The sequence below is a fragment of the Melospiza melodia genome, chromosome 15, assembly GCF_035770615.1.
Source record: "Melospiza melodia melodia isolate bMelMel2 chromosome 15, bMelMel2.pri, whole genome shotgun sequence".
Classification (NCBI taxonomy): Eukaryota; Metazoa; Chordata; class Aves; order Passeriformes; family Passerellidae; genus Melospiza; species Melospiza melodia.
This window is the reverse complement of record NC_086208.1, coordinates 8,836,231-8,856,829: the sequence shown is the minus strand read 5'-3', so window position 1 is coordinate 8,856,829 and position 20,599 is coordinate 8,836,231. Positions and strand designations below refer to the sequence as shown.

The 20,599-nt window shown below is 39.5% G+C and overlaps 2 protein-coding genes across 9 annotated transcripts in view; both read right to left on the bottom strand.

The window, feature by feature from the left end:
• Window positions 1-11,746, bottom strand: part of MYO5C (myosin VC) — a 33,902-nt gene extending 22,156 nt beyond the window's left edge. Inside the window, exons 1-14 of the mRNA XM_063169674.1 lie at window positions 11,687-11,746; window positions 8,632-8,742; window positions 7,628-7,793; window positions 7,217-7,361; window positions 6,665-6,821; window positions 6,000-6,143; window positions 4,956-5,037; window positions 4,280-4,387; window positions 3,653-3,759; window positions 2,734-2,999; window positions 2,234-2,315; window positions 1,768-1,908; window positions 994-1,119; window positions 301-384 (exon numbers count right to left, since the gene is read on the bottom strand). Coding sequence (XP_063025744.1) covers window positions 301-384; window positions 994-1,119; window positions 1,768-1,908; window positions 2,234-2,315; window positions 2,734-2,999; window positions 3,653-3,759; window positions 4,280-4,387; window positions 4,956-5,037; window positions 6,000-6,143; window positions 6,665-6,821; window positions 7,217-7,361; window positions 7,628-7,793; window positions 8,632-8,742; window positions 11,687-11,713 — 1,746 coding nt within the window. The 5' untranslated portion in view covers window positions 11,714-11,746. The remainder of the gene's footprint in view (window positions 1-300; window positions 385-993; window positions 1,120-1,767; window positions 1,909-2,233; window positions 2,316-2,733; window positions 3,000-3,652; window positions 3,760-4,279; window positions 4,388-4,955; window positions 5,038-5,999; window positions 6,144-6,664; window positions 6,822-7,216; window positions 7,362-7,627; window positions 7,794-8,631; window positions 8,743-11,686) is intronic.
• A 794-nt stretch (window positions 11,747-12,540) lies between these two features.
• The window catches only part of MYO5A (myosin VA), a 100,851-nt gene continuing 92,792 nt past the window's right edge, over window positions 12,541-20,599 (bottom strand). For all 8 annotated transcript variants that reach the window (XM_063169665.1, XM_063169666.1, XM_063169667.1 and 5 more), the window contains 5 exons: window positions 20,153-20,303; window positions 19,031-19,313; window positions 18,087-18,261; window positions 16,670-16,750; window positions 12,541-15,880 (listed from right to left, as the gene is read on the bottom strand). In XM_063169665.1, coding sequence (XP_063025735.1) covers window positions 15,728-15,880; window positions 16,670-16,750; window positions 18,087-18,261; window positions 19,031-19,313; window positions 20,153-20,303 — 843 coding nt within the window. In that variant the 3' untranslated portion in view covers window positions 12,541-15,727. The remainder of the gene's footprint in view (window positions 15,881-16,669; window positions 16,751-18,086; window positions 18,262-19,030; window positions 19,314-20,152; window positions 20,304-20,599) is intronic.

Below are 20,599 nucleotides of genomic sequence, written 5' to 3'. Positions count from 1 at the left end.
TCAGTTATAGGAATTACAAAATGCTCTTGAAGTGAGATATTAAAAGAAAACTCCAACATAACTAGCAAAGTAAATGCACATATATGAAGGAAGTGGAACATTGTGTTTTTTCATCCTGTATATTATTTGATGGTAAAAATATACAGTTCTATAATATTAAATAAATTAATACAAAATAAGACTGATTTATTCAACCTATTAAAAATTTGTATGTCAGAAGGAACATTTTAAAATCAGATCTGAATTAATTAAAGTAAAATCAGGTATTCAGAAGATTAGTCATTACTGTTTGTCACAAACCTTGCTCTCTTTCAAGATTTCAACCAATACTTCATGTACTGTATCTCTGTTTTTTTCCAGAAATCCTTCACATTTATATTCTACCTGTGCAAACAGGTGAAATCATTAACTTTTCAGCAACACATAAGCAAACAGTTGGCAAAACAATAATTTTTACTCTCCCAGCTGTGGTAGCCAAGAGCTCTTTATTAATCTCAAACATGATGACTGAAACTCTGCTGTTCCTAATTCCATTGTCTCAAGATTACACACATGCATCCTGAAAATTTAGAAGCGGAGAAACTGCCAGAATCCAAATCCTTCTGCCTTCATTAGGAACTTCTTTCCTCCTTTCTTCATTATTCTATGATTTCAAATCAAGGCAGCAAAAAGGAATACTACATCTGAAATGTAAATAACTGAGACTAAAATGTCTATGAGCTACAACTATAACTGTTCCATTTATACATTCTATTATTTTTCTGCTTTTTATCTTGATGATTTATTTTTCTGCTCTTAAATTCATTATCTTAAGGACTTCTTACATTTAAATGTCATGTTACAGGCAGTACTACCAATAAACAAATAGCAGATCAATTTTATAGAAGTTCCAAATAGGTGTGGCTAATATATCTTATTTCCTACATTTGTTTTTTTTCTGAATGAGCAACTGCTAGAAGCACAGGGAACAATACTGGGTTGTTTACACTGTACCTTATCAGCAAAGTGTTGAATGATGAAAGAAGTGTTTGACATCCTTGGCTTTTCAAAGAGTGCGTTTTTATTGACAAAATTATTGTACAGCTTTTGAAGCCAGTTTTCATCTTTTCCATGAGGCAACTGTAAGAATAAGAAGGGCAATCTCTTTAACAAACTGGGCTCTTGGAGCAGCAGAGCTGCTGATGGCAATAAACACTCTGCATACAGTGAATTACAAGGCCTGATAACCAGTTCTTGCCTCTTCAGACCCACCAGTAGCAAATAATTTTTGGAAAGAAATTTGTATTAATCCACAAGGTTTTTTTATCAAAAGCAGTGATATGTGGACTAACTAAATTAAAAAAAATATTGGTGGAAGAGCTCCCTGGGGACTGAGCAGTCCAAATTCCTGCTTGGGGCAGGACTGGCAGCAGCAGACTGCTGTTTGCCCTGCAGGGCAGGAGGGGAGGAAGGATGAGGATCCCACTGCACTCCTGCCCAGCCTGCTCCAGTCCTGCCCTGCCCCACAGGCAGGAGCTCCAGCTGCTGCCCCACTTCCAGCTAAGTTCTGAGATCCAGCTTTAGCTTCTTAATACTATAAGAGACAACAGAATAAGTAATTTACAGTCAAGATTGCTAAATAGAGGGCAAACATTAATGCTCCTTTTCTGAAGAAAATCCTCTATTTCCCATTGAAAAGGGTAAAATATGGATTACAAGCCCCACTTGTAAAAATCTATATAGTTGTTGGTTTGTTTTTTTTTTTTTAATGAGAAAATATTAAATTACCAAGCATTCTTCATCCAGAAGTTCTAAAATTCCCATTTTAGCTTCAATAAGGTCAATGACAGGTTGGTTGTCATAAAAGTCTATTAAAGTCCATGGGATATCTTCCTTCATATATTCTTCTTGTTCAAGTTTAAAGACATGCTGGATTTGCAAAAATTATGAAAACATAAAGAAGGTTACAATTAAGGGAAAATAAGTACAGTGTCTGCATGTGCATAATTGTTGTATACATAAGAGAGAAAAAGTTATATTTTGGAGTATATTGTATGTCTGTCTGTAAGAAAATAAACTTCTAAATTTGCATTTATATATGTGTACCTATGCTTACATATAAAAATAAAATATTTTTATTTATTAGTGGATAGTCACTATCCAGAAATATCCATCACTCAATCACAAATAGCATTTACTAATATCCACCCTGAAGCAAAATAAGATAAAGAACTGCAACAAAAAAAGAACATACCAGGTTAAATTGCTGCTGTAGTTTTTCATTAGCATAATTGATACAAAATTGTTCAAAACTGTTCACATCAAATGTTTCAAATCTGAAACACAATTCAAATAAGAAAAAAAATCCTTTGACATCAAAATCAAATGGCAGCATCCCTGAAACTCTTTGGAGATATCCTAATGTTTCTAGGACAATTAACTAATGGTAAGACTAATGAAGATGCTAAGAAATTTCAAAACTTCTCTAAAAGCTAATGTTAGCAGACATAATAAAGCTAAAAATCCAGAGTTAAATATAAAAGTATCATGTCAGAAGCTAAATTTAAACCTCATTCCCAAAAACAAATATGTTATTTATAGTAGCAGAGGATTTCTACCAATCTGGGTGCTAAAGAACTTGCATGACCATGACCTTTTAGTAAAACAAGCCCTCCAAATTCATTACCAGCACAAAAAAGTGCCTTTTTTATCTACTCCAAAGAAAAGGCACTCTGTTTCCAGAGACATTCTTACCCATAAATATCCAAAACACCAATGAAGGTGTGCTGTTTGCCAGGGAACTGCAGAGCTTGGTTAATTCTTTCCACAATGAAGTCAAATAAATGGGAGTAGATCTTCTTTGCCAGGGCATCCCTGGCATTGACAGCCTGGGCCCTTGTCATGGGCTTCACCACGGTCTCTGAGGTGGTGACAATCTTCCTGTGGCACAGCCACCGCGCCATTTTGTCACAGTTTAAATCCAGAAGCTCACAGAATATACTGAGGTGTTTGTCTTCCATCTTTAAAGAAGATCAATACATATTATTAGGCTACATTTAATTCTTCAGCTGTCTTTAACTTTTTAATTCTTTAACTGTGAAATCTTTGCTCTGCTGCCACCAAGCTATGATTTTTAGTTTTACATAGGCAAAGGGCTGTATTTATTTCTTCATCTGGCAAAACAGCAAGATGAGCTAAAGCAAATAATACTAGATAGAACTCCTGATATAGGAGAGAAACACTTGGAGTGGATGAGATGTTTTGGATTAAGACCCTGAAAGAAAGTTACTTTGGTCTATTTTTGGGTGTTATTGCCTTTTAGACTTGCATAGCTTGCTGGGAAACATTCTGAGCAGCTTTGACTATGCTCTGGTTCCTGCATCCTGCAGAGAGTTCCAAAATGGATTTTCCAGCAGCTGTGGATCAATTGGATATGGAGTACTCTTAGCCACACTTTGCCTTTTGTTAAGACTTTCTGAAGCTGGGCACAGAACAGCATCTGTGTGAACGCTCACTGCTGTTCCACACAGATGGAGATGGAGAAATCAATCAAGCTTAGTGCACCAGATTTAATGCTGCTCTGAGCCCCAGAGAGGAGAGAAACTATTGCTAAAGCACTTCTGGCATAAAATAGAATAGAAAATGTTGGTATCTGAGTGAGCTACTTCCTTACACTGATGGATGATCTTTCATCTCCAACAGCTGCTATTTCCACATTGCCCAAGTGCAGGATTGCTGCCAGCATTTTAAAAACATCCATCTGAAAATCCCTCTTCAGACCTAAAAAAACATTCCTTGATTATTTGAAATACACAGAAACAGCACAATTAATTAAAGCAGAACAATGCTGGGTGACCTGCTTTGTTGTGCAGCCAAGAATTGTCCAGCATCTCTGCAGAGTAGGATGCAAATCCTTGGTTCTGCCAATTTTCTGCCTGTCTGATCTGATGATAGATTGGGCATAAGTTCCTGTACCTCCCCAAGCACCAGCTCAAGTCTGATTTAGCTTTTACATAAGCTTTTACTGGGGCAAAGAAGCTTCCAATTCCACTTCTGCCACAGCATGTTAGTTTATGGCCAAGCAGACTCCAGTCCTCAATGCTTCTGACCAGTAACAATTAACACCAGTTGCTAATTGCTCCTGCCCAGCACTTCAAAAGCAGACCAACCACAATGGACAAGCTGTGAAAAAACCTATTTTGGTAATTGCTACTAACATTTTGGATATTTCAGAAACAATAAACCTTTGCTCATTTCACGAAAAAAAAAATCTACTGAAAATGCATCCCTAAGAATTTACCCAGTAAGGCAAATGTCTTCTGAGTCTCCACCATATTTGCTCTGTCATCAACCCCTTCTATTACAGTGCTGCCACCCATTCGTGTGTAGTTAAACTCTTCTGCACTTCCTGTAGAAAAGAAGCAAATCTTGTAATTCTGCAAAAATTAGGGACTGGGGAGAGCACTTGTTAAAACTTCTGTAATACGAAAAAATTAAAGGTGCTGCCAGATGACAACGTTTCAATGATGAGTTGGAGGTCCTCTTTTTTCTGAAGGAAATCCATGTGCCCAGCTCAGTTAAGCTGACAAAAATTCATCATTCCTAGAAATCTTAATATCCATCTAATAAACAAACTGGAATGGAGACTGTAAATGTACACCCAAATTCTGCTTCTACCTGCTTCTCTGTAGATAAATGAATCAAGTCCCTAAGCTGTCATCTGTCACTACAGGAATTTTGAGAATAAGATTTCCAAAGACACTCAGGTACTTGATTGTGCACTATTTGAGTTTCCAGGGATTTGCTACCAAGTCCAAAACCAGCAGGATTAACAGCTAAGTGACTTTAAAATGCAGGTCCTGTTTTAAGGCTGTGAGATTTATGCTGTAATGCACTAAACATCCTAGCACTTGAAAACCAAGCCTTAAAATGCTGCACTGCAAAACTGAAGAGCAGGTTATTTTCTTGAGACCTACCCAATTTAAGATGTTCATATTCAGGTTGCATAGCAGATGCACACAACTGATAAAATATATGGTAGTTCCTTTCATTTTCTGACTGTAAAATAAAGCAAAGAGTAACACCACAGAAAAAAAAGATTAAAAACAAAATGAAGAAACAAACTGAAAAACATCTGATATTCAACACTACTGTAAAGTGATAATAACAACTAAAGGCTAAATTCTGCTGCAACATAGGTTAGCAAAGAAATTGCTTATTATTATTCAAATGGCCCATCTTAGCAAGAGCTTTGAAAGTGATACATTCAAGTATACTTTATTTCCACTGCCAATATGCATAGTTCTTTCCCCAAGGATGTTAATAATTTCTTCAGTTTGAACAACCATCTACTAATGAGAACTGCCAAATGCTGTAACAAAAAGATGTGTAGGAGTGTCAGCTGAAACACTGTGGGAACTCAAAAAATTCTCCATTTTCAAACCATCCTTCAGGACAGAAGATATACAGAGGTATTTTTCAGTGTACATAAAAGTTACAATGCTACTAAAAAAGAAACCTTTGTAAAAAACATTTTTATAAAATTAAATACCTTCTTTAGTATATTATCATAAGCCATGACACTGAAGTGAGTCACATGAAATAAGCCTTGGCCTTATAAATTTTCAGCCATTTTTTCACTCAGACTCTCTCTGCCCTATATATGCTGTTCCTTTCCAGACACTATTGGTCTCTGTTACTGTTTTAACCACAAGTTACAGATTTCTCAAATATTTCTTGCATTTTTCAGGGAATTGTCTCTGAGAAGCATTCTTCACTTTACATAAGGAAGAACATGGAATAAAGTAATTAATCATATATAATATTAGCTTCTGTTAAAAATAAATCAAATGCTGATTGGATACACTTCAGAACTTCACATAGTATTTTCAATATAGAACTGGTATAGTGCATCAGGAGATTGATACATATTGATATATTTATATATATATAAATATTGATATATATTGATATATTGATAAATATATAGTCAATATATTGACATTGACTATTTTACCCACCTGAAATACAACTCTGGATTTCTCAAGCAGGTATGTTCTCATGTTAGCTCCAATGATTTGGTAACTCTGATCAAAACTGATTTCAGTGTATTTCCCAAATCGACTGCTGTTATCATTCCGTGTGGTTTTTGCATTGCCTACAGCCTACAAAAATTATAAACTTTTACAATTTGCTTTACTCACATCTCTCATAAGAATAACTTTGTCAAAACTTGAGTCAACCACAAGTTTCTAAAATCAAAGGTGCTCAGGGATCAATCTCTGTTCAAGCACTGAACTGTGTTACTTATTTTGAGGCCTAAAATTGAAGACAAGCCTCAAGTCAAATACTAAAATGCTACATAAACTGAAAATTAGACAAAGTATACTTTTCTAGGATAAGGGTCCAAGTAATAAAACCAATTAATTTGTTCAATATTGCTACATCATCATCTAATTAGGCAAACTAGCACCTCCAAAGGGCCACTGGTAAATCAGACAGGACCAGGTGTTCCTGAGGCTGACCACCTCTTTCCATCAGTAACAATCAGAGGCTGAAATTCAAATTTAAGTACCCAGTTTGGACAGATGAAGCATCCCTGAATATTTCAAACAAAATTTCCCAGAAGGTCTCAGAATTCTTCCCTTGATGAGTACAGACTTCACAGACATTCCCCCAAACTTACCTCGGTTATTGGATTGGATGCCAATACTTTATCCTCCACATCAGCATTGCTGCTTGACTTACTCACAGTGGCAAAGTATCTCATGGTGTACCTTGCAGACACAGTCTTTCCAGCTCCTGATTCTCCACTGACTATAATGGACTGATTTTTGTTATTTCTGAAACCAAATAATCAGATAGTTTATGTCAGACATGTCTAAAGGGCATGTACAAAAGTAGGAATTACACACATGAAGCAACGTTTGAAATCACAGCTGAGCCCAAGTCTCATACACCAGTTCCATCTTGTATCTATTCTTCTCTTTCTCCTCCTCAGCTGTAACCTCTAGGTTGATGTTATTGCTATTCACTAAGCTTTACCCCTCATCAAGAATGAAAATAGATTTGATTCTAGAAATTCCTCAGCTGGTTAAGGAATTCCTTCTCCTCTAATTAAGCTATATTCAAAGGTATTCCTAATAGCCAGTGGCACACACACAGTAAAATTAAATGACAATTAACACTGCCACTAGACTTCAAGAGTTATTTATGGACATTAAATAACATACTGAACCTTGCCATTTGCTTGTATGCTTCTTCTGCCACAGCAAATATGTGTGGATCCATGTCCCCCATGTTTTGTCCACTGTAAGCATGGATAATGGCATCTCCATATATTGGCAGCTGCTTATAAGGGTTTATTGCAACCAGAATTATCCCTGCAACCAAGCGTACAAAACAAAAATAAAACACAGGTTACTTATATGAAATGCCTGGTTTTGGTAGTTGAAATAATACAAAGTAGCAATATTTTCTGGGTAGAATGTGCTGATGAATAAAGAAGTCTATACTCACACATAAAACCAGTTAACACGAGTTAAAATACACTTCAGGAAAGCATTACACACATCATGTTGCAAACTGAATCAAGATTAATACTTTCTAAAAAAGATTTTTTAAAAACTCTTCATTTCACATAGCTTACCACTATATGTGTAGATAAGTTTAGATTCCACAAAACGAATTTTAAGGTTGTGTAGAACAGCAGGTTCGTGCAGGTAACTGAGTGCAGTGAGATCATTTTCACCAACAAGTATGTCAGGATTTCGTAGTGGTGGCAAAGCAGCTGGATCAACAGGGTAACTCAGCTCCTGTCAAAAAAAATACTTGAAATGTCATAAAATGCATTATGTTTGCATAAATACAAATCTTCTACCTTTACATGAAGTTATAGAGTGGATGCAGCCCTGTCTGATCTTCTATTTCATTGTTCCATATATCCCACTCAGCTAGGGAGAACTGGAGGTGTTTGTTGCTTATGAAAAAGAAAGCCTCATTCTCTTTATTTATAATATTTTGTATTGAAATCTGTAAAAATTTGACATGTTTAACTCTCTAAAAACAGGCATATTTCAAGTACAGATGAGAATAACAGATCAGCTGCAAATGAATGAAAGTAAAGACCTGGTCAGAACTCATGTCAGCTCTGTAACTGTCGTTACTTGCAACACCTCAGTTTTCTTTACAGAAAGTTTAAAACTCAGTTCTGTTTCCTTCAACAAATCCTTTAATATTTATCATTATGGAACAGGAATGCAGAAATACAGAAATGCTTTCAAAGCATTAAATCTGTAAAGAACTTGGATACTATCATTAACAATCTTACACAAACCAGCCAAAAGCGCAAAAAGCTGGCTCTGTGAGAGTGAACTATGCCTGTCCTGCACTTTCTGATGTTCACTTCAGTTTAGGACGAGTTTCAGGGCTTGTCTCCAATGCAGCCTCTGAGGTATGCTCTCCATGCTCATGTATACAGGCAGTGGAATTGCACTCCTCAGATTTTGGGCAGCAGGTGTGTGCTGTACCAATTTCAATATGATGAAAAAGGGAAATGTGTATGTGTTATTTAGATTCCAGGATGGTGAGTGCTATGTTTCTGCACAAACATATCTCAGCAAATCCCACAATAAGTTAGACTTTTCTCCTTACAGTTCCATCTTCTAATTGCACATGGAGAAAAATGTCTCCAGCTTTGTAGTTTTTTGTTATTTCTGCAGACTGCCAAACTTCTTCATTATCAGGGATCCAAACCCTATTGTACTGTAACAGAAAAACAAGACAATAGTTAGCTTAGCTATTACCACAATGCCAGGCTAGCATCAAAAAATACCTTTCAATCATCAAGTGCAACCCCATTCCAGGACTTCTGGATCCTCAAAATATCCTGCTCTGTACAGCAGGATATATTTTTTGTGGATTTGTTATTTTTCATGAAAGAATACAAAAAGAAAGCAGACTCATTAATTTCAGACATGCATATTCTGCTCCTGTTCAGAGCAGAGTCTGCAGAACAGAGCATGCAGGAAGGTGAGCGAGGGCCAGACTGTTGCCAGGCTCTTCAAATCCTCTAAAAATGAACAAAGAATAAAACACACTTAAAGGGGAGACCCTGTTTCTAGGAGGGTTCAAATAAGCAAGTACCAGAGCAAGCATCTCATTACCAGAATTCAGACAATCAGCTATGGACAATCACTTCCCTGAATTCAAGTACAGGACACTGAACTCAGAATGCATTCTGCCAGAGGCACATTGTCATACCTAAGAAAGACTGCACAGTTCACTTTCTTTTAATAGGACTGAAGTGCAACCTCCAAACATCTTTCCCTGCTCTAGGACAAACTTCAAAGACTACTGGCTTGTTTCTTTCTTTACAAGCAATCAACTGGCATACTTTAGCTCCATCTCAGCAAGGTATCTGTAATCCACTGAAGCATAGATATTTGAAAAAAATATTTGAATGTAAGTTATGCTGTTTGAACCACTTAGTTCTCCTGTGCTGAAGTTAAATGCAGAAGCAAAAGCAACTTCTTTAAATGCTCTGCCTGAGAAGCTATGGGAAACAACATTCCTTAAAAGATATAACACAGCTGGAAACCTCAGGAGTAGGGAATTACTTTAGTGATGTGGAGTGCGTCCTTCTCATCCTGACAGGGTTTGACAAAATGACATTGTTGTCCCTACTAACACAAGAAACTATAATATATACCCTTCCAGCATCCTTCTGTTTTGATAGCCAGAACCCTTCCCTGAATTCCCTCACCCAAGCTATATTCATGGTCAGTTGAAACACGCTGTTTAAATAAACCTGTGAGAACTGCTGCAGCTGCTTACCTGAAAAATTAACATTAAGTCAGCATTTCATGGAGTGTGAGCAGACCCACAGATCCCTTGGGGACTTGTATTCCCTTTCCTTTTGGTGCTGCAACTGTTGGTTTTGCCACAAACTACTTTTTTCTCCTCCAGTTTGGAAGGAGCCTTGGAAGCTCCAGCAGATCCCCAGAACATGAGTGTCTCTGCCCCAAGAACCCCCCTGAACCATGGTGGGTGCCTGCAGAGGTCCCTGCAAGCTGCACTGCGCAGCTGTAGCTGCTTTAATTCTAACCATCAAGGATCACCACCAAACAATTTAGGGTAGGAGGGACTTGCACAAGAATGTCCTGTGAGTTACCCTGTGCGGCTCAGCTGAGGTTTCACTATCTCTAAGGACAGACATTGACCTTTCTAGTGAGCCACACACCACCCTGGTGCTCATGAGGGGATGAACAACCATGGAAACCTCAGCTGCTTCCATGGCACCTCCTGGCTGATGCTTTCAGCGTGATGGCATTTTTCACACAATATCCAAATTCACAAAGACATTTTCTAAACAACCCCGAACAACTGTAATGGCAATGTTTTCAGCTATCTGACCAAGGGGACAAAGGCCCAGCTCCTCAAGTATCTATTTAATAGCCACATGAAAGACATGGCTAAATCAGCTTTACATTTGAGTTTTCTATGTTTATCCAACTATAAATTGTTAATTGTATCATTCCCACACTATGCTGATCTTCTCCTGGCTTACAGATAATGATTGTTAAATTGAATTCTTTGTTTGCTGTTATTCTTTGGGAGTTAGAATATCACCACCAAACAGCCTCAGGGGCACACAGTGTTTTCCCATGCAAGAAAATGAACTGCACTAGGTCAAGGACGAGAAAGGGAGGGAGGAGAATGTGATAAAAGCACTGATTCTTCAGGAAAGGCCCCTGGAGTCGCAGGAGCCTCCATTGGCAAATGCACCCAGCCTAGAGAGCTGGCTGTCTCCAAACCCTGCCTCGCAGGTAAACAGACGGGAGTTTGCTCATTTCCGTGTCAGGTTACACCCGCACTCCTTCCCCCCTTCACCTGTCCAGCATTCCTGGGGAAAAGAACCGCGCTCCTTCTCCCAGCGGCTCCGAGCGCGGCAGCGGCAGCGGGACCCACCAGCCCTGCAGCTCCATGGCAGCAGCAGATAAGGGACAAGCTCACTAAATCACCAACATACCCCTGCTGGTTTGTTATTTAAAGCTAAGCAAACAAACCATACGTCACAACACTCCGGTGACTACAGGAGAAGAGGGAAAAGTTGTGCAAAAGTTTCAGCGGGCGCAATAAGGAGGAAGAATCTTTGCTTTAGGGCCAAGCTCTGCCGCGCACATTCAATATTTGCCCAACAGAATGAGCGGCGCTCCAAGCCTGAGCGCCCAGCGAAGGGCAGTTAAACCTTCACGCCGCCTAATCGCTGGCTGGAACAGCGAGACCGGCAGCCTGAGGCCGAGATTTTCACTAAAGGAGTGTTTCTCTCAAAAAGAAGCGTCTCCCCCGTGCTGCGGTGTCCCGCACGGGCGGCTCCGCGCTGTGCCCACCGCCCGCGGGCACCAAGCGCTCCGGCTCGGCCCCTTGCCCTCGGCCCTTGCCCATTCCCGCTCCGGCAGAGCCCGCACGGCCCCTCGCCCTGAGCCCATCCCCAGCCTCAGCCCCTTTCCCTGGGCCCTTTCCCAGCCCCAGCCCCGCTCCCGCGGAGTCCGCACGGTCCCTTGCGGGCCCCTTTCCCTGGGCCCTTCCCAGCCCCGGCCCCGCTCCGCCGGAGCCCGCACGGCCCCCTGCCCTGGGCCCTTCCCAGCCCGGCTCCGGCGGAGCCCTCACAGCCCCGTGCCCTGGGCCGCTCCCCAGCCCCGCTCACCTGCGTGTAGAGCTCGGCCAGCGCCATCGGGGCACAGCCGCGGCTGTCCGGTCCCGCAGGTGCCGCGGCCCGGCCCGGCCCCCGCCCCGGGGCGTGGGGAGCGGCCCTGCCCCGCTCGGCGCTCCCCGCCCGGCCCCGGCCCTGCCCGCCGAGCCCGGCAGCCCGCACGGGCAGCAGGATCCCGGCTCCGTCCGTTCTCCCGCTCACCGTCCTGGCACGCCCCGGACACACCTTTAGGGACCCGAGGGATGGACACAGCGGCTGCCAGAGGGGCCCCGCGGAGCAGCCCTGACCCAGCGGAGAAAACCAACACAAACATTAATCACTGGCTACAAAGCGCTGTAAAGGAATTTCTATGACAAGCTCAGAATAACATAAAAATTAACAACACTGAGTGGATTTAGTAGGTTTAAAGCACTGGCAGGTGCTACAGTTGAATGTCCTTTATGAGGAAGAAGACTTGGATAACCACAGTGCAGTGTTTGAGCAGGTGGATACATGCCAAGACCCACCACCCCTCCCCACCTGACACGAGGAGCTTCCATAGCACACAAGGGAATGTGTTAGTGCAGTTACTCACATTTTATTTCAGGAACAGTTAATATTAGACGACAAAACACCCTAACCAGAACTGGGTTATGTTGAACAAAGCATTCTCCCATGAGCACAGCAGTTTATGGCACACTGCTGCTATCTGGGTGTGTATTTACACATCCTCAGATTTTAACCAACTCCCTTGGCAGTCAACACCGAGCCTGCCATGGAGGCAGAGGGAACCCTGTGACCATCTGGGGTCTATGCCAGCACACAGCTCATGAGCCACCAACCAACCAAAAACACCCTGAAACAAACTGTACAGTTGTACTTTTATTTGGACATTTTCCAGTGATAGCTATTAGGCTACAGTTTTTATGATGCATACATTTACTAAGTACCACATCAGACACTACAACAGATCAGAGCTCAGGTAATTCTGACAATGTTTTGTTTTTTATCTATGTACTGTAGTGGCATCAAGTGAAAACCTATGTTTAAAGGCTTTTTCTCATCGCATGAAGTATCAGCATCTTAAAAAATCCAAGTGTTTACTCATAGTTTTAGTATGGTATTTGAAATGTGTTCAGTTTAAATCACAAATTACATATAGACCTTCAAATTGCAATTGCTGGTGTTTCCAAGTTGGGAACAAATGTTGCTGGATATCAATCCACTTTCAATGAAGCTGATGCTACTTTTTCCTATAATAGATTAATTTCAGTTAACTGACTTAAGCACTTTTATGTTCCATCCCAGTTTGAAGTGTGAGAAGCTATTTTCAAAATTTGGATAGAAGACTGTGTCCTAAACATCAGAATAAAATGATCACTGGAATAAAAATACACCAAACTGAATGAGGTAATTATTGTGCAAAATCTGTAGAATAACTGTATATATGTCTAAGGGGTCCTTGACAAGTATTTTTCCAGCATCTGATAAAATCTATCATCTCCATAGATAATAAATTAAAATATAAAAGATATGTCCACATTAAAAGAGCATAACAATGATTCAAAGGAAAAAAAAAGTTTTTAAAATAATTCTGCATTATATTCCATGGTTAAAGAGATTTTAGTCCTAAGGTGAAAGTTATATTACACACTCACACTAAAATTTTACTTCTGAAAAGTGCATGTAAAATACTGCCATGTAAAATGTTAGATGAATTACCAACTACACATCTATTCCAACTCAAAAATATTTTCCTTTAAAACATGTCAAGCAGCATATACTTTTAATGTGATATAAAAGTAATACCAGTCCAACCACTGAGTTTAAGGATGACACCTATAAATTACCAGACACTACTTTTTTTTTAAGGAAACGATACAATAAGGCTTTTTACAGGTAAACAAACTTCAAAAATAAACAAAAATACATTGAGGCATAGATTTTCAACACTAACGCTTAAGTAGTGGATACATTTCCTGATCTACAGTATGAACATACTGTAATGCCAATTGTTTGTTTTTCAATAGGAGGAAAAAAATTGGGAGGTCAGCATGTTCTCAGTGTTTTCTTTCCTAACCCTGTTACTGGATGCGAAGGCCTTGCCATTACATTCTCACGAGTACAGTACCTGACAGTCTGAAAACGACCTTACACCTTATTTGCAGCCACTTCACAGCAGCCAGAACCTCAGAAATCAAGTAACCTTTGAAAAAGGAGTGTTTGATATTTGGTGCAGAGGAGAACCTCAATCATTTAGCAAAGATCATTCAGAACCCTTTCACAATGCAGTATAAATTCCTGGAAGTACTGGCATGATCCATCAAATGTAATATGGGTCATTTGAATACAAGATGACAGGAGCATCTTCAAATGATTCTGAAAAAGTTTATGTTGTCTTTATTTCCAATTTGAGCAACCATACAAACAGCACGTCTGCCTTTCAAGTAAAACAAAACTGAAATGTTTCAGTCTGCTCAACAGCAAATCTTTTCTCTGTGAATTTGCAGGCAAACAGAGGAGCACCAAACAGTCTAATAGTGTACCTCCAGGTTATTTATCAATATTGTAAAATAAATTAATGTTAACACTAAGATGCAGATTATTATAATACATTAAAAATATTGCACAATGCAACTGAGCAACGTGTGTGGCTTTATTTTTACATCTATGTTTGAGCCATCCACCACAGAACTGGAACCTTACACAAGGCCTCCACGCTCCAATATGCCTCACATTGTGAAATCTGAGTTTTATATAGCAGATCCAAGATGTGTGAGACAGAGAAATCTTTCCAGTAAAATGTGCAACATTCAAAATAACTCGGTTTCTCATTACGCACTCTGATTTCCAACCATTAAATCAGCATGAATCATAGTCAAGTGACAGCATCATAGTCAAAACCTACTTAACTTTCTTGTTAGTCAACCTTTCTAAGAATGAGAGCCTAGGGCTACTGCAGAAATTTTCTATTAAAGTTTTTCCTCTCATATTCCAGTGTGAAAGAAGAATTTTCTCTGTTGTTATTATTTTTTTTTAAGTGGCATAAAACCAAGAGATTATACTTAAAATACACATTGTCATCTCTGGGGTCTACAAACCAAGAACAACATTAGACAGACTCTATAACCTAAATAAATACTAAAATCATTACTGACTTCTGATCGTTTGCTTCAAGATTCTGTATTTTTAGCTAACTACTTTTAAAAATAACTAAACGTGTAATTTCCAGTGTGCTACTTGTGCTTAGTTACCATTTTCCTCTACGGGTGTTACTTGATACAATGTGCAAAATTCCAGTTAAAATAACAGACTCCAACAGACTGTAAATAAGGTTGACAACAAAAAAATGAAGTGTCTTATTTTTAGTGCTTAGTATGATACTGTCATACATTTAAAACAACAGAATATGCAGCAGCGATTTAGTTTGCTTGGTAAACCACAGTTCTAACAAATAAACACCTAAGTTAGAGCATATAGTGAGCTATAGGACTTATCACTACAATTTATGTCAAACTGACATAAATGAGGAAGTGGTTTAAGAAATAACTTTATATATTGCCAGTTTGTGTTTTTCCATTCCGTTTTTACAAATTCAATGTAACAGGCTCCCACGCGACTGTGTATTCTACTACAAAATGCCTTACTTTCAAGTCTTCCAAGTCCAGGACTGTGACTGTCCCTATTGGTCCCCACCTATGAGAAGATTACATACGGATTTTAATTTACACTATTTAAATATGTTACTAAAGATCTAAAAATGTCTCTAGACAGCTGAAGACACAATTTTTGTCCAAGCCCGATTTCCATACTCTGGACACGTACAAATCAGTGATGTCCTCATCAATGCAGTGACCAAGGAGCACAAATGCACATCTTTCTATGAGCCTTCAGCCTCTGGTGCTGCTGTGCAGTTCCCAGCTACCTCAACTACACACCTGGGCTTAGACAGGCTTTTGTTCAGAAAAACGTGGGTTTAGTGGCTCACTATGTTTGAACAGGTACAGACATCAGGCAACTGGTTCTCCATCTAACACTGACGGGACATCCCGGGGATCACACACGTGATATGAAGCCCAGGCCCAAGCTGGCTGGGATCTGAATGGTTTCTAAAGCCAGAGAGGATGGATTGAAGGGGAAAGTAACAGGGAAGATGTGTTTGGCATCCATGAGCAACTGAGGAGAGTCCTTCCTGTCCCGCAGACGCACCTGAAGAGATAAGAAAGTGATGACATTTAGCCAGCTGACAGGTAAGAACCACCTTACAAAGCTGATCTGTACACCAACTAGGACTTCAAACTGTAGTTACTGTGATCTGCTTCACTTCTGCACATCTCCCCCTTACAGTGCAATCTGGGAAAACCTAGATTCCCTGAAAAAGGAAGACTTTGTCCAGTATCTGGTAACCATCTTTTCATTACTGCTTTATCTCAGTTCTATCTTCCCAAATTCCCTCATCTTGCTATACTGTAATTCAATTTCTAACAGATCAGAAAGCTCACATTTGTTTCTTTAGTTTTGCTCTACTAGCTGCTTCTCTTTGGGGTTTTCAAAACCTATCACTTTCACCAATATATATGCAAAAATAGAAGGGGTAAATTAAGAAATTTGTATGGATATGGACCTCAATTTTCAAAGCACAGAACTTCACATACAGACACAGGTCTGGGTAAATCTGCATATCTAAATCTAAGTGCTTGAAAAGTTGTCACACAAGCGGGCTTACATACACAAAGATGAATAAGCACAAAAAGCTCTCACCTGAAAACCTCATACACAGTGACAGGGAAACCAACACTTTCATCTAAGTCTGGAGGCAGGACCTTCTCACTGCTCAAATTCTAAGGCTGACATCACCTTTTCAACGCTGTTAAACTATGATAGCCAAAACCTACAGTTTTTATTTTCCTGAATGTATTTCAGGATGCAAACAGTTTTGGCTAATCAGAGGTTTTCTTGGAAATAGTCAAATGGTTTTTGATGAAAAGATAGACGTACCTGTATTGTACGTATAAATGACACCAAGACTCTCTCTTCAAACTCATTAACTGGAGTATACAAATTCAGGACTTTTACAATCTGTGAAGAAGAAAAATCACTTTCAGGTTCATGTTACTGATCAATCAACAGATGCATCTATGATTACTAATAATATAATTTTAAAATTAGCTATTTAAAAAAAAGAAAGTTATTTTCAAGTATCTGTTATTTTCCTGCTTTATTCATTAATGCAGAATTCCATCATCCTGCTCAACGCTATGTTAAATGACTGCCTCCTTCAGAACATATGCTCTTTGGAGGCAGAAACCCAAAATTTCTACATATGTAATGAAAATACCAAATGATGGAAAAATCACATGAGAAGTAACTGATTGTGTTCTTACCACCCCCAAAAACACGATGTATTTCTCACCCTAAATTTTACCCTGTAGTCATGACCTCCTGTAGTCTTACAATGTCTCTGTTTTTCAAGAGAGTGAGCTATTTCTCTAAAAACAGGGCTAAAATCACCAAAGAAAAGAATTACATAACAAAGACTTTAAATAACAAAATGGGTGAAAAATCTATTAAAAATCTGTTTTTTACTATTTCCTTTATTAAAAACTCAAAACATTTTGTTAAAAAGTTAAAACACAGCACATTGAATTCTAACTTCTTATTCAGCAGAAAATGAAGTGATTTTGCAGTAATTTGAATTTATAAATCAAAATTTATAATATTTTGATGCATATTATATGCTTTATTAATGCAACTGCTAGTGCTGACACAACAGTGAAAGAAATAGGGAAAATTAGTCCTTTTCCTAGTGAGAATTGTTCAGTAAGCATCAAAGATGCTTGGGTCCATTTATTCCTGGTCAAGCTCTATGCAAATGTAGCATGGTTTGAAAAAGAAGTGCAACATATCTGTACAAAATCTGAGCTTTCACAAATAGGAGTCTGTTTACTGAGACCCACTTGGTCCAGCCTTTGAGGCTAATGGGTACAGTAACCTCACACTCTTGTTTGCAGACTCACAGACAACAGCTCTGCTTGAATTGTCCATCAGCTTGGCTGGATACCAACCCTGATGGCAGGAAGATCAATTCCTGCTGCCCTAGGCAGAGCTGTCTGGAGAACAGAGATGTCTTTCAATGAAGACTTTTCTCTAAAGATTTCCAAAAACAGAGACTGCACAGCACTGCACCCTGCACAATCTATTGAGCTTCCTCTCATTTGTTCAAAACTTATCTCAAACATCAGACTCAAAAGGGTCTGGTCCTTTTCTCACCCCTCCAACTTGATCTGTTTTAGCAAAACAAAGTAAGAAACCCCCAATTCATGTGTGACAGTGGTGCTGGCAGAGATAGCAAACACCAACAGAGCAGAGAGCTGCTCAGGACAGACAGCAGGACAGACAATGAGCATTTGCTCACCTGGGCAGTGGTCAGTGCATTGCACATTGAACATATGGCTTCTGCATCTTCATCTGTTTTCTTTTTTACTTGCAACAACTGCGCAGCCTGGATGAGGGGTTCCAGGGTTTCCTTAGCCCCACTGTTCATCAAATTTTTATCACGTAGCCATTCCTCCAGTTGACTCACATTGTATCTGTACAAAGAGGTAAGAGCATCAAGAACATTAATGCTTGATTAGAGATAAATGGAAATCATGTGCAATCTCTCTTTCCCAGGGCTGCTTCTCTGTCCTTATATGTGTTTTGTTATTTTGTCTTCACACTGTTTTCTTCCAGTTAAGGCAGGGACTTTGACTTTCATAACAATTAGAAACTATGGTCAAAGATTTCCACTAGTCTTTCCCGTTTGTTTCTGTTTCTATGAATTGCATGAATGTGACAAAAAGAAAGGCAAGTGAGATTTTGCCCATGTTGAAGTACAGTGAAGCTTTGGGATGTAACTTGAGGGACTTAATTTCCTGATACATGCCAGTAAAATCCATTGAACAAGTGATGTGAAATGCAGGAGATGATTCAGATGGCTTTACCTCAGGATGCAGCAAAGAGACATGCACTGCACCACCAGTATACAAAAAAAGCAGCAGATGTTTGCTATTCTTCTCTAAAAGCTGAGAAAGCAATTACCAACATTTCACCTACAGCCCTGATTCTCACTTGATAATGAAACAGTTTTTGGTTTGCTTCTACCATATCTTCTTGAATGTCAGGTAGGATTTGGCCAAAATCAACTAAGCTGTTTTTAGCCAAATTTCACCAAATCAGTTCAACACCATCTGCACCTCCTTGCAAGTGGAAAAGTAGATATTCCAGATATCTGCAACTCTACCACAATGATATTCAGCAATGTCAAGAGTTCAATAAGCTTTCCAGCAATGCACTGAAGAGAACTGATAAGCTGCCCACCTTATCTGCATCCCTTTGCTCCAGGAGCACATGTCCTTGCGCAGGAGGAGGTTGTTGAGTGTTACAGCCCCAATGATGTAGAACATCTGCTTGACCACCTGTTTGATGAGCTCAGGGTCCATGCCATGCTGGCACATGACCGAGTGGAAGGAGTTGAGCTGCCTGATGATGGAGTCCAAGGTGTAGGTGCCCTCGTCAGCAATGCTGGACGTTCTCTTGCGCAGCCCCGTGGGCTTCACCCCCGACACACCCTGGATGGTCTCGTGCTCCAGCATTCCTGAAACTGCATTTGGTTGGCACCATTATTGCAATGGCTCAAAACTGCTGATACACAAGGATATTGGGCAAGACAGCAAAGCAGAGAGAGCAGGCTGGGCTTTCTGCTAGCCACAGTTTGCCATGATTTCCAGAAATTGTGTCCCACTACATTTGGCAAACTCTAAGCAAACAAGGTTTTGACACAGATTCCAGCACGTGTGTTTAAAACAACAGTCTGAATCTAGCTCAGGAAAGTACTTTTTTTCTCCTGGGGTCATATGAGCAGTGGAGTCAGCAAACTGAGAGCTGCTCCATTCTTTTAAATGTTGTGATTGGAAAGGATCATGAAAATTTCTGTGGGAACACTTTCTGAACAGAAAATGTAAAGTATTCTTAATGGGAAAAAAAAAAAAAACTCTCTATGAATGTTAGCTTTATTACTGCTTGTGATTTAACTCCTCACTGCTCTCAATAGCAACAACTAAACATTTTTCCCATATTAATTTCAATTAAGAGTTCCCATGTAAATAAAGCCTAATTTTTCCATGGGTTATTTCCCAACAGACAGGGTGACAAAGATCAGATGGTCCTGCCAGCTTCTTCCTGCAAATGCCTGATTTATGCCAAGCATGCATAAGGTATACCAATTTATTCTGGCACTGCCAGAAGAACCAGTCACAGTTTAGTTTTTCCTCTAATCCAACCTGTCCAGAAGAGTTCTTGTCATCTCTGAACAGAACACCACAAGAACTACTAATGAAACTCTACTGTTTAGGAAGAAATACAAGATACACCTTCTACCACCATCACAATTTTCGTTTTGGTACTATGCTGTGAATTTTAAGGAATTCAACTTTGCCTTACCAATCATTGGTTGCAGAATATTTTCCAACACTCGGACAAGTTGTTGGTAGATCTGAATAGCCAAGTCACTCAGAACTTGTCTGTATTCAGCTAAATCAAAATTAGTGAGGCAGTGTTCATTCTGACGAGGTGTATTATGCTTCATAAACCCCTGCATTCATAAAATAACAGAAATTAATGCTTCAGTAGAAATATTACATAAACCCAGTATTTGCATTTTCTTTCATGCAACTGACAAATAATACCTTAAGTCACAGCCCCTCAAAATTTTAGTTTGGATCTTTGTTTGATTGAGGCCAATGCTGGGATTTGCTTTTCAAGTGTCATGCCCACAGCATCTGCTTCCTTAACTCAAAATTTCAGGCCTGTGACACAGGAACAACTCTGCCAGCTTTCTGGCAGGCAAGACTCCCTCCCACTCCAGCATGGGCATTTTCACATGGCCAG